Source organism: Mirounga angustirostris, unplaced genomic scaffold (assembly GCF_029215605.1).
Source record: "Mirounga angustirostris isolate CCGP_5_RB_7025 unplaced genomic scaffold, mMirAng1.0.hap1 SCAF_18, whole genome shotgun sequence".
In the NCBI taxonomy this organism is placed as follows: domain Eukaryota; kingdom Metazoa; phylum Chordata; class Mammalia; order Carnivora; family Phocidae; genus Mirounga; species Mirounga angustirostris.
In genome coordinates this window covers 829240-843742 of record NW_026991726.1, presented here as the reverse complement: position 1 = coordinate 843742, position 14503 = coordinate 829240, and the positions used below count along the sequence as shown (strand labels likewise).

The following is a 14503-nucleotide window of genomic DNA, read 5'->3' as shown; positions in this document are numbered from 1 at the left end:
GTTGCCTATGGCCCTCTTACTCACCATGTGAAGAGAACCAGGAGAAGACTAAGGCCATGCAAAAATAAGCAGAGCCAAGTGGAGCCTGGGTGGCTCAGTCGACTGAACATCCGATTCTTGATTTCAGCTGAGGTTATGATCTCAGGGTTGTGAGATCAAGCCCCGAGTAGGGCTCCATGCTGGGCATGGGGACTGCTTCAGATTCTCTCTTTCCCTTTCCCTCTGCCCCTCCCCCACCCTCTATCTCTCTCATAAATAAATAAATAAGCAAGCAAGCAAGCAGAGCCAAAAGAGATAGTGTCCAAACAATATAATCCAACTTTACCTGAACCTACCGTACCTCTTGAATTCTCAATGACAAAACTAATACCTTCCTTTTGTTCTTCTTTTTCTTTGGCAAGTAAATTAGGTTTTTGCCTCTTCTAACCAACAGTCTTAACTAATATAAAATTAAAATCCCAATGGGATACTGTTAGAAGAAAATTATTCTAAAAATTAATAAAAACAGTACACAAAATAATAGATTACAAAGTAGATGACACTAAAAGTGACCACATTATATTTATGCAACTTAGCTTATGATGGAGGAAACATCATAAATTAATGAAGGATAAAAAAAATACTGGGAAAATCAGTTATTTAAAAAAATAAAATAGAGCCTCATCTCATGTTCCCCAAAATTAATTGCCCAAAGTAGTCCAAATGAAGGAAAAAGACGTCAATACATACCTAGATTTTTTTCCAGCCACTGATGTCCTTCAATTAGTTGGTCAATTAAGGCAAAATAATGTGGAGCAGCTTCATCAGGCATAACCCAGCCACCTGTCACAATTTCAAACTGACCATTCTGTAGCAAACTAGAGAGAAAATAAATATAGGAGTTTACAATAACATATACAAGAAAAGTTCAAATAAAAGATTTAAAATAGCGTAAACATCAGGGACAGCCCTTAAGCAAGTATAACCATTACTTACATGAGTTACTAAAAAAGTTTTTTAAACCAGGGAATAAATTTCAACTTTGGGGCCCTGGTGATAAAACATCCTTAGTGAAGCGTGTGTATGTGACCCTTCCTTCCTAGGCAAAGCCTCTGCAGGTCACTTTGGAAGTTCCTTTTCATAAGGTTATAATCTCCCAGACAACTTCAAAGATCCTGATGTCAGGAGACACATCTGATTTATTTCTGAATCTTACAAAGCACCTAGCAAGGTGCTTTACTTGCAGTATGTCCTGAATGTTTACTGGAGGGCTGTCGTTTTAAGCATGATATTTGTTTCAATATACCTATATTGAATATCAATATTCATTTTAGTCCTTCTGACAATGGTAAGTTAATCATGCAAACTACACAAAAGTAATAATAATAAAGGTAAAGCCAGTAAATAACATATGCCTCTGGGAATACAGAAAACATCATAAAGCACTTTGCTCCAGATTCAGTTAAAATGTGTCTATATAGTTTATTTTACATTACTGAGTGAAAAGCTCTAACATTACCATTATCTGTCCATTGGGTACTCCTTTGCCATAATGCCATACAAGGTAACTAGATTCCCCACCCCTGGAACAACTGAATTGTTACAAGAAGATCCCTTCCTCCAAAAAAAAAACAAAATCGCAGACTATTAAAAATTTGAAGAAGTACCTGAGGAAGTATAGAGGTCAAGAATTTAAGCAAACACCTTAAATGCCATAGACTTGTCAGTCTGCAGTAAGATGGCTTGAGAAATTGTGTAGAATTCCAGAAAGAAAAGCAGCTTTAATAAGGATACACATCACCGGATACCTACCCTGAACAGCCGAGTACCAAGCCAAATTTTGTTAAAGCAGCCCAGAGGCATAGAAGATAAACGTTTTCCTACAAAGCCTATAACAGAATCCACTACATTAACACAACATCTGATTTATTCAAACATGTGCATAACCATACAACCAGTGAGAGAGTGGATAATGGACACAAATTTTAAAAATGAATGAATAATTCCTTGTATAAAATTTTTAAATGTTAATTTAATCCTGTATTGCCATGGGAATCACCAACTAACATAATTTCACATGGACACTATGATGGCTCATTATAGTGCCTAAAAAAACCCAAATGTCCAGTCAAACCTTAGATTCTCAGAGGCCCAAATCAAGAACTTAACAATATACAAACTGGGAATCTCCAAAAACAAAACAAAACAAAACAAAACAAAAAAACCCATATTTCTTTAAGAACACAACTAAATCCAAGGCTATTTTATCCTATTCTTACTGTCAAACTGCTTCCAGTCAGTTCTCTTTCTTATCTTTCTGGTGATTGCCAGATTTAGCCACACTCCGGAGACCTTGGCCCAGACCCAGCTCTTAAGTCTGATGACCAGTACGTGGAAGCCTGAGACGTCAGGACAGATCTGGGATTTAAACTCTGGCCATCAATATAGAAACGTGGCTCCTTATCTCAGCACTCCAGTAAAGAGATCTTTTGGAAAATTTCAGAAATAAATTGGTCAAAACAAAGTCTTTGCTGCTTCTGAACAGTTAATAGAAATTACAGATTAAGAAGTCTAAAAATTAAAATTAAAAAAAAACACTCCAGTGATGGAATTTCTCATCTCAGTTTTATTTTGCTACATGATCCCTATCCCCAGGCATGAATGGACTCCAAGAAACAGCTAAGTGAGCAAAGAATCATACCTACTATATACATTAACTAATTTCCCCAGGTCCATTTGTAAACAATCTATCCCTTCCTCCTCCCCATGATGCCCCAGATGTCTGTGATCAGTATTGAGTTCTTATTCGAATGCAATGGTTATCTTAAAGACTGACTTGTCAATTTTGGGAAGGCATGAAAAGCCTCCCATGCATTAAAATGTTTTCCACGATCTTTTTTACCTACTTATTTTCTTCTCTCCTATTTTTCCCAAACTGATTGGTCCCAGGTGTCCTCATGTCTCAGCCCAAATAAAACCTGCCCAGAGAAATCTCCCTGAGCACCCAACCTAAATCAGTTCTCCCACCATACTACCACACTCTCACACGATAGCATTTATCACCAACCAGAATTACCTTGTTCCGTTTCCATGTATGTCTCCTCCCTCTCCCTCCTCAACCCCACCCACCATGAGAGCAGAATGTAAGCTCCCAGAGAGCAGGGACTAGCACCTGCTGTTTTTTTTGTGTGTGTGTGTGTGTGTTTTTTTAAAGATTTTATTTATTTATTTGAGAGAGAGAGAATGAGAGAGAGCACATGAGAGGGGGGAGGGTCAGAGGGAGAAGCAGACTCCCTGCCGAGCAGGGAGCCTGATGTGGGACTCGATCCAGGGACTCCAGGATCATGACCTGAGCCGAAGGCAGTCGCTTAACCGACTGAGCCACCCAGGCGCCCTAGCACCTGCTGTTTTGCTCACTTATCCACACCCAGCACTGAGAAGTGTGTGTGGCATGTAAGGGGCACTCTGACAGTTGTGAGATAAATGATGAATGACTGAACGAGACTCTCGGCTCAAAGTCAGTATTGACAGAAAGTTTTAGATTAGATGAAGCTCACAGACATATGCAAAATAAACTGGACAGAAAGGGGCCAGGTGGAAAGGGGTCTGAACAATCTGGGTGTGAGGTGGTACGACCCAGAATATGAAAGTGGTGGGGCCCCCGGGTGGCTCAGTCAGATGAGTGTCCGTCTTCGGCTCAGGTCATGACCTCAGGGTCCTGGGATCAAGCACCGTGTCGGGCTCCCTGCTCATAGGGGAGTCTGCTTCTCCCTCTGCCCCTCTCCCATTGCTCCTGCTTGCTTGCTTGCTCTCTCTCTCTCAGAGAAATAAATAAAATCTTTTTAAAAAATATGAAAGTGGTAGGAAATATGGAAGAGGAAGGAGAGAAAGGAGGTGTCTCATGAAAAATCATCCATGGGAATTGGGCAACGACTGGCAATAGAACAAAGGACGGAAGCACGTATGTCTTGGGTGTTAATTCCTGGTGTCTAACGGCACCGTAGTGTGACACACACAGTGGAGGTGAGAAGGGAGGTCACTTTGGGATCATAAATATAAATTTGGATAAGGCTGTCCGATAGGATGGTGAGACACCCCAAAGGAGCTAACCGAAGATGAAAAGTTCAAGAAAAGAGGCTGATAGAAAAATTAAGCTTGGAGGGACTAAAACAAAGAGGAAACAGAGAAGCTAGGAGGTGAGGAGAAAACAATCAAAAGGAGAGTCAAGGACCAAGCAGAAGGAAAATATAAAAGGAAATAGAGGCAATAAGAAATGTGAAAGATAAAAAGAATAAATCTGTGCAAACAGCCTGAAACATTCTAGAAAGCAGTAATGAGGTGCAACCTACGCTCCCACTTGGTAAAAGGCATTTTTACAGTTAAAAAGCTACCATGTAATTGCGACTTACTCAGAAAAGGACACATTGGTGGGCCAGAATATAAAGCTGAGAAATAAATTTTTTAAATATTTATATGATTAAAATAGCAAATTACATTACTGGAAAAGAATGGGATATAGTTTTATTTATAAAAGCTTCACTCAGAGGGATTTAAAACAAACTTGTAAGAAAGCCAAGTTATTATGTCATATAAGCCAAAAGACTGATACTTTGAAAGAGCATGCTCATATAGGTTTTTAAGAAAAACTATATGAATAGGTCACAACAGGCATGAATGTCACAGTCGCAAGCCAGAAAGGACACAGGTTTTAGCTTTTCGTAGGATAGTGTCTCTAACCAAGCAGAAGAAAAACCAAACGGAAAAAAAAAAAACAACAAAAAAACATGATATGAAGTACGAAGCAATATAACAATGACTAGACACCTGGCCAAACAATCAGGTTGGTGAGTACTCCTATTCCACTGAACTGCCTGGTTTTCCTAGTCTATACATAAGAATGGTGAAAACCAGATGATAAACTGGAAGACTCCTAGAGGCAGGAAGGTGTGGTCTTATATTAAATATTCACTGTGTTAGGCAAAAACACTCCCCAAAACCAAAACCAAACCAAACCAGAAACCCACACACAGCAGTTGCAGAAGAGAGAAGGGCACAAAATTCCCATGTATATGCCTGTATTCTAGAATATATGCAGTTAAGTATCTCATGAATGACAGAAAAACAAAAAAGGTCCAAAGAAACACGAGGAAAACATTAACCTGATGATTGAGAAACACAGCAATGATCTTCATCATTTAGTAACAAGTACAAAAAGTAGAACTGCCAGTCTACAGAAACACCACCTCAGGAAAGACTTAGAAAAATATTTATAAGCAATAATAGAAAGGCTATGGTAGCCTACAAAAAGGTGGCTTTTTTATTTATATATATATTATTTATATATAATATATAAAATAAATATATATTAAATATATATTATATATTAAGTATATATTATTTATATATTTATAAATTGCCACTGTTAGCAACATGATGAAAATAAAATTAAGACAGACCGCAACTGTATATTTGAGACTTTGATTTTTTTTTTTTTTTTTAATCAAGCAATGGGAAGTACCTACAGCTACAGAAAAAGTCACTTAGAATACAGGTGCTTCCAATGTCCATGCACTTAGTGCTCAACAAGCAAAACTGAGCTATTTCTCTGGCCCAGAGGAATACAAAATCGAAAAAGACATGCCCACTCCATCGGATCTATTCATCGTTTCTGCCAAGAGACTGGCTTCTGGCAAAATTTTTGCATGTACACTTTTCCTCGTATTTCCTAATAAACATGAGATCTAGAAACAAAAGTGAAAAGACAGGGAAAGGGAGGGAAAGAGAAGAATATAGACATACAGAAAATAGGAAACCAGGCATTAACTTCAACATTAACAACACTCCTGTTTCACTTTTTCAAATGGCTGACTTGTAACCACTGGTAACAGCATTACACATTTCTGTTTCTACTATTTCATTGCCTAGGAATTTGGTATAATAAGCTTAACAAAATAACCGATCAAAATTAGGCTTAGCATATCTGTCACAGCTCAATTTGCCTAAGATGCAGAATTTACACTTAAGAATGTCCTTGCTGACCACACGAAGCTGCAAATCATTTTCTCTGAGTGTCACTTTTTCCCCTCTGTAGACTCATCACACATTTGGAACTTGGCCACACATAGAAAGATAGACTCAAAGAGCTTTTTTCCCTAATGCAGAAATGGTTACAGATAACTTAGTAGTAGAAAATGCATCATTTAGCCAGCTTCAAAGAACCACAAATTAATTTCACATGAGAAAACGAATTGAATTTGTAATCACACATCTGGGGAAATATGAAATAATATAAGATGATGTACAGGGATTCATTCTTAAATAAAAATTTAGTTACGTGGAAAATTCAAAAGATGGAGGCTCCCAACAAATCAATTGATAGCCTAAAAACATTTGCTTATCATGTGCCTGATTCATACGCCTTTCATGGGAAGTACCTAATATATGAGAACAAAAATAAAACCTGTTTTAAGACCCCTCATAGAATACTAATTGGGGATATTCATCGTATACTTCTGAATATTGTTGACGTCTATCTTTAAAACTATAGTACACGAGGGGGCGCCTGGGTGGCACAGCTGGCTGAGCATCTGACTTGGGTTTCAGCTCAGGTCATGATCTCAGGGTGGCGAGATCGAGACCCAGGTCAGGCTCTGATCTCAGTGCAGAGTCTACTACAGATTCTCTCTCTCTCCCCCTTCTTCTGCCCCTCCCCCTGCTCACACATTCTCTCTTTCTAAAATAAATTATATAAAGATTTAGAACGTGAGGGACAGATGGCAAATGTGTTCTCTCATCATTCCTTCCTCACTTCATTCCAGCCACACTCCTTTCATTTCACTGTCCACGCACTCTCTGCCTGGCATCTTTTCCCTCCCAACACCTGCCTCACCGGCTCTTGTGGATCCACCTGGAGCCTTTCCTAGCCACCACATCTCGTCTAAAGCTCAGCCACCTATACAGTTATCTGTCATAAAGCCCAAAACTTTCCTTTTATAACATTTATCACAAAACTTAATTACACACTATATGTTTACTGTCTTTCTCCCTCCATAGACTGTAAGCTCTGTGAGGGCAGGAGTCACACCTAGTTTCCTCACCATTTAACACTCAGGGTTCCTATTAAAAAGGATACCAATAACTCAAAAGACAAGTGAACAAAGAATATGCAGCATATATTTCAGAAATGATGGCCTCCCAAAAATGAAAAGAAATTTAGCCTCACTCATAAGGAAATGCAAATTAAAACTTCAAGATGTCACTTTTATTTATCATATTAGAAAGATCAAAAAGTTGTGTAACATACTATGAGGTCAAAGATGTATGGAAATTGGTATTGTTACACATTTCTGGCAGTAACTATCAAATTGTAAAATGCATATACACTTTTATACATGTTCATTCAAATTAAGTCAAAAAATAAAGTATAAAAATAAACAGAAGCATTATACACACTAAATATAAAGATACATTCCATGCATTCACAAAAGACCAGAAATAAAACTACATGGTCACCCACTGGGAAGAGTCAAAAAAATAGATTTTTATACTGTCTTTAAAAAGAAGGGCTCTTCTTTCCTGAAAGGTTCTCCAAGATATATTAAGATTGAAAAGCATGGTACAATATCCATTAGGATGGAAATTAGATTAAAAAAAAAAAAAAACAGCAAATAGGTGTCAAGGATGCAGAGCTATTGAACATTGTGGGTGGCAATGTAAAGGGGTACAGTTGCTGTGGAAAACATGAGGGGTCCTGCAAAAATTCAAACATAGAATTACTACATGTCCAGCAATTCCACTTCTGGATATACACACAAAAGAATTAAAAGCTGGGACTTGAACAGATATTTGAACACCTAGGTTCACAGCAGTATTATTCACAATAGCCAAAAGATAGAAACAACCCAAATGTCCAATGATGGATGAATGGATAAGTAAAATGTGGTATATTCATGCAATAAAATATCATTATTCAGCCTTAAAAAAGGAAGGGAATTCTGATACATGCTTCAGCATGGATGAACCCTGAAGACTTTGTGCTAAGTGAAATCAAAGCGAGACACGTATTATTCCATTCATATGAGGTACCTAAAGTAGTCAAACTTACAGAAACAGAAAGTAGAATGGTGATGCCAGAGGCAGGACGGGGAAGGTGAGTGGCAAGTTATTGTGTAACAGGTACGGTTACAGTTTGAGATCATGAAAAAGTTCTAGAGACAGATGATAGTTATGACTGCACAGCAATGTGAATGTACTTAATGCAATCAAATGGTACAAATAAAATCAGTAAGATGCTAAGTTTTACGTTATGAATATTTTACAATAAAAAAAGACTCATTCAGAAAAAGATCAGCACAATGTACGTGCCATGCTATCATTTGCATAATAAACATGTATTTGCACACAGGTATATGTACATATGTTTTCCTGTATATCTATAATAGAGTTCACAGCAGCTGCATTCTGTGGGAAGAACTAGATGGCAAAGAGACAAGAGTGGTTCATCTCTTACCTTTCACTGTGTACCCTTTATACACTTGGGACTTACATTAACACATTAATTAAATGAAAAATTTTTTCTAAACTATAAATATTATACCGATTTCTCCTAAACATTGAAAACTAACATAGCTATAGCATAAAATAATCATGAAATGTTATTTAAGAATATTTCCAATATTAGATGGCTCAATTAATCTTTTTTTTTTTAAGATTTTATTGATGTGAGCGAGAGAGAGAGAAGGGGGGTAGAGAGCATGAGCGGGGGAAGAGGGAGAGGGAGAGGGAGAAGCAGACTCCCCACTGAGCAGGAAGCCTGACACGGGCCCAGGACCCTGGGATCATGACCCGAGGCGAAGGCAGATGCTTAACTGACTGAGCCACCCAAGGACCCCCATTTCTGTTAAGTTTTAATAAGAGGATATTCTTCATGCAAACTGGTGCAGTTTGCATAACAGTATGGAGTATCCTCAAAAAGTTAAAAATAGGACTACCCTACAACCCAGCACTGCACTAGGCATTTACCCAAAGGATACAAAAATACTAATTCAAAGGGATACATATACCCCAAAGTTTACAGCACTATTATCAACAACAGCCAAATTATGGAAAGACCCTAAATGTCCATTGACTAATGGATAAAGCCGTCATATATATATGTATATATATATATACATAATGGAATATTAGCCATAAAAAAGAATGAAATCTGTCTCAAATAAATAAATAAAATCTTAAAAAAAAAAAGAAAAAAGAAAACAAAAAAAAAGAGGATCGTCTTTAAATATTTCACTGTATAGTGAATATTACTTCACTCTACCATTTTCCAAAACAAATTAATAAAATGCTCATTCATAATGAATCAAAATATATATGAGATTAAAGAATAAAATTCAAAAATTTATTCACTATCTTGCTATAAATGCATAAGGGGTTATGGTAGGCACAGTTTTTGACCAACTTCTTTTACTTAATACTATACCAATGCACACCTTTCCATGTTAATAAACAGACCTATCATCATGTTTATGGCTGTACTGTATTTAAAGGACTTTTGAGATATCAACACACAATACACGTGTGTTTGGTTTGATCAGTCTTGACAAGTGTTTATACCCCTGTAATCACCACCAAAAACAAGATATGGACTATTTCCATTAACTCAGAGAGTTCCTTCATGCCCCTTTCCAATTATCTCCCGCCTCAATTGCTCCAAAAAAGAAAGACATTCTTACTTCATTTCTATCATAATAGATAGGTTTAGCTACTCTTAGACTTCATCAAGTAAAATTACACAATATTTATTATTCTGTCAGGCTTTTTTTGCTTAACACGTTTATTAGATTCATCCATCTTACCATGTATTTCAGTAATTCATTCTTTTTCACTGCTGAGCAGTAATTCCACTGCACGAATATGCCTTTTTTCATCTATTATCTTGCTGATGGACATTTGAACTGTTTCCAGTGTGAAATCACCATGAAAATGTCTAAACAAGTCTTTTTGTGAGCATGTTTTTATTTCTCTTAGGTAAATTCCTAGCAGGGGGCTCCTAGGTCTCATTATGTATGTGTTACTTTGGAAAACTTTGGTGGCTTTTCAGAAAGCAATTGTCCCATTTTATATCCCCACTAGCAATATGAGAGTTCCAGTTGCTGCACATTCTTGTCAACTCTTGGTGTTGTCAGGCTTTTTGATTGTAGCTATTCTAAAGGGTTTGGGATAGAATCTTGTAGTAGTTATAATCTGCATCTCCTTGATGACCAGACATTAACCAGCCCGAGCACACACACCTTCCTCCTCACTGCTGAAGCCTCATAAACTTCTTCTGGGTGTTTGAACATGCCAAGCTCTTGCTAATAATCCCTGGCCCATAATCACAATTCTGCTCTCATAACCTGGAATTCCTTCCCCACCCCCTACGTAACTGGCTAATTATAACCCCTTTCAGGTTTCAGCCTGAATACCACCTGCTTCAGGAAGCCTCCCAAGACACCCTTCTTGCTTCCATAGAAGCAAACACTTTATTGTGATACTAAGTTTTTTCCCCTTATTTTATTATTTTATTTATTTTTATTTTTTATTTTATTATGTTATGTTAATCACCAAAATTACATCATTAGTTTTTGATGTAGTGTTCCATGATTCATTGTTTGCATGTAACACCCAGTGCTCCATTTAGTACGTGCCCTCTTTAATACCCATCACCAGGCTAACACATCCCCCCACCCCCCTCCCCTCTAGAACCCTCAGTTTGTTTCTCAGAGTCCATAGTCTCTCATGGTTCATCTCCCCCTACGGTTTCCCCCCTTCATTTTTCCCTTCCTGCTTTTTTTTTTTTTTAAACATACAATGTATTATTTGTTAGAGGTACAGCTCTGTGATTCAACAGTCTTACACAATTCACAGCACTCACCATAGCACATACATCCCCAATGTCTATCACCCAGCCACTCCATCCCTCCCACCCCCCACTACTCCAGCAACCCTCAGTTTGTTTCCTGAGATTAAGAATTCCTCATATCAGTGAGATCATATAATTATCTTTCTCTGATTGACTTATTTCGCTTAGCATAATACCCTCCAGTTCCATCCACGTCATTGCGAATGGCAAGATCTCATTCCTTTTGATGGCTGCATAATATTCCATTGTATATATATACACCACTTCTTTATCCATTCATCTGTCGATGGACATCTTGGCTCTTGCCACAGTTTGGCTATTGTGGACACTGCTGCTATAAACACTGGGGTGCACGTACCCCTTTGGATCCCTACATTCGTATCTTTGGGGTAAATACCCAACAGTGCAATTGCTGGGTCATAAGGCAGCTCTATTTTCAACTTTTTGAGGAACCTCCATACTGTTTTCCAGAGTGGCTGCACCAGCTTGCATTCCCACCAACAGTGTAGGAGGGTTCCCCTTTCTCCGCATCCCCGCCAACATCTGTCATTTCCTGACTTGTTAATTTTAGCCATTCTGACTGGTGTGAGGTGGTATCTCATTGAGGTTTTGATTTGGATTTCCCTGCTGCCAAGCAATGTTGAGCATTTTTTCATGTGTCTGTTGGCCATCTGGATATCTTCTTTGGAAAAATGTCTGTTCATGTCTTCTGCCCATTTCTTGACTGGATCATTTGTTCTTTGGGTGTTGAGTTTGATAAGTTCTTTATACATTTTGGATACTAGCCCTTTATCTGATATGTCATTTGCAAATATCTTTTCCCATTCTGTTGGTTGTATTTTGGTTTTGTTGACTGTTTCTTTTGCTACTATCAGGTCTGTCTTCCTCATCTCCTGTATCCCCGGAGTCTAGCACAGTATTTGTTGAATGAATGATGGAGTAAATAAGGGAAGGCTTCAGAAATAAGGTAATATTTCAGCTGAGTCTTGAAAAATGAATAAGACTGAGATTATCCATTGCACAAAAGGAAAAAAAAAATTCTAACCTCAACTCATGGGCAAATTCCTAAACAAGAAATAACATGTGTCTGAGGACACCCACGCAGCTCAGCAGGGCTAAGAACAGACTGTGAGGCAGGAAGTGATCAGAGGGAAGGATGGACAAGTAGGGAGGAATCAGAGCAAGAGCCAGTGTGTGCCAGACAAGAGATGGGTCTGTACCTTTTGACACTGAAGCATCACTGAAGTGTTTTAAAGTCAAGAAGTGACATGGACAGAATGATACATTAGAAACCTAACTCTGTGGGAGAAATGGAGGACACCTGGAAGAGACAGAGCTAGACACAGGAAGACCAGCTGGAGGTTTTCATAATAGCAGGAAACACAGAGTAATGGGCCTGGAACTGGGGTCCAGAGCACAGAAATACTAAAGAGGAGTAAGTGACAAGGCTTAGGGGACTGACTGGATTTGGCCTGAATGGCAGATGGAAAAGGCAGAGCACACAATACTTAACAGCACTGATTCTGGGGCCAGGCTGCCTGGCTCTGGTCTTCATGACCTATTCACTAGCTGGAGAATCTTAGGTGCGTTCCTTTACACCCCTGCCTCAGTTTCCTCATAAAGAAACTCAACTCATCTTAACTCCTAAGAAAGCTATAGGACTGACTGGATAAATACATGTAAGTGCTTACAACATGCCTGGTATACGTTAAGCACTCAGGAAGTGTTAGCTGTTACTATTGTCATTAAATAGGGAAAAAAGAAGTTGAGGTTGGCACTCTAGATCTGGAAGCAGCCCAAACACCTAGTAATTAAAATAACAGTGTGGATGAGCCTGCAGGATGAAGAGGAGAAGCAAGGGGTACGACCCCACAGGTGAGAAAGGGACATGGAGGAAGTGAGCAGAGGAGGAAACTGAGGGGATGAAAAAGGCATGCTCAGCAAGGTAGGAAGAGAAACAGGAGACAAACAGCTCTGGGTCAGAGAAGACAAGAAAGAAAGAATTTCAAGGACAGTGAAGTGGTCAGTGTTGACGCTGCAAAGAAAGCCTTCAGGGGGACGGCGCCAACATCCAGTGGATGGAGCAGCTGAGAAGTCCCTCGTGGCTTGTGCCAGTATCCGTGAGGTAGACAGAAGCCAGCAGCCGGAGTGGCTGAGGGGTGGCAGCTGCACAAAGCTGCCTCATTGGAAATAAACTGGGAGTGGAGGAAGTGGGGTGAAATACGTACTTCTTCAAATACACATACGCTGCTGCTTCAACTATGAGAACTGAGATTATTTTAGACACCGGCGAATTGCTTTGGTTCCTTTGATTAAATGCTATGTATCTTTAGCCTCTAAACTCAATCCAAATCTGCAATGTGCTCTGAACATCACAAGACACACTGTAACTTCTTATTGCTCTGCAAATTTCACAGCAGCCTTCGGTCAAGTACCGTAAAATTTGACCTGTATAAAATGTATGATAAATTAACCTGTATGAGAACTTTAAAAGTACATTTTTATAGTGAAACCTGAAATGCACATCAATAAGTTTGGATTTGTATTATTTAAGAAAGTGATCTCAACCATTTCTCTGATTTCTTTTTTTTTTTTAAAGATTTTATTTATTTATTTGACAGAGAGATAGAGAGAGAGCACAAGTAGGCAGAGTGGCAGGCAGAGGGAGAGGGAGAAGCAGGCTCTCCACTGAGCAGGGAGCCGGATGTGGGGCTCGATCCCAGGACCCCAGGATCATGACCTGAGCCGAAGGCAGCCGCTTAACGAACTGAGCCACCCAGGTGCCCCCATTTCTCTGATTTCAATAAGCAAACAGATAGTTAAGAAAATAGGGTACAAGGTTCACTTAAATATAAACCTAGGAAAAAAGATGTAAGAGAATGACAGATTAGAAATTTTCCATTCTTGGGGCACCTGAGTGGCTCAGTCTGTTAAACATCTGCCTTCAGCTCAGTCATGATCCTGGGGTCCTGGGATCAAGTCCCACATTGGGCTCCCTGCTCAACGGGGAGCCTGCTTCTCCCTCTCCTTCTGCCCCTTCCCCCGTCCAGCTAGTGCTCTCTCTCTCATGCATGCGCTCTATCTCAAACAAATAATCTTAAAAAAAAAAAAAAAAAAGATTGTGCATTCTTGGCAAAGCAATGAAACCCAGCAATGTGTTGAAGATAAAATATTTTCATTAACCATCACTTCAATAACCATTCACTGATGATACCTTTCCTCCCCACACACATATGAAGCCTTATTTCATACCAAAATGTCCACACAGAAGCTGGTCAAGACTTCGGTGAACACAAACTGTTCTAGGTTCCAACAACTCATTAAGCTTCTTCACTGAACACCAGTCTCAACAGCAAGAGCACATGCACCGTAAAAACTGTTTCAGTGTCTCAGTGCCCAGAGAGAAAAAAATAAGTATGTAATATGCTGGGTGCTAGTCAAAAGAAATGCTAAGGTTAATGTTTCAGCTGCTTGATTCTGAATAACGATTCACATTTTGATGTATTATAAACATCATGCAGTATTTAACTGCATTTAGCTGAAGAATATTCAAATATGAAGCCTAAAAAGTAAAAAGAATGTTAACATCCTAGTCATTTTCAAAAATAAAACAAGCCTAGACAG

General features: G+C 38.8%; 1 protein-coding gene across 1 annotated transcript in view; it reads right to left on the bottom strand.

Moving 5' to 3' along the window:
• LOC135363088 (alpha-mannosidase 2-like) overlaps window positions 1–14503 on the bottom strand; it is a 153633-nt gene that overhangs the window by 113227 nt on the left and 25903 nt on the right. Inside the window, exon 5 of the mRNA XM_064583782.1 lies at window positions 730–857. Within this exon, the coding sequence (XP_064439852.1) occupies window positions 730–857 (128 nt within the window). The remainder of the gene's footprint in view (window positions 1–729; window positions 858–14503) is intronic.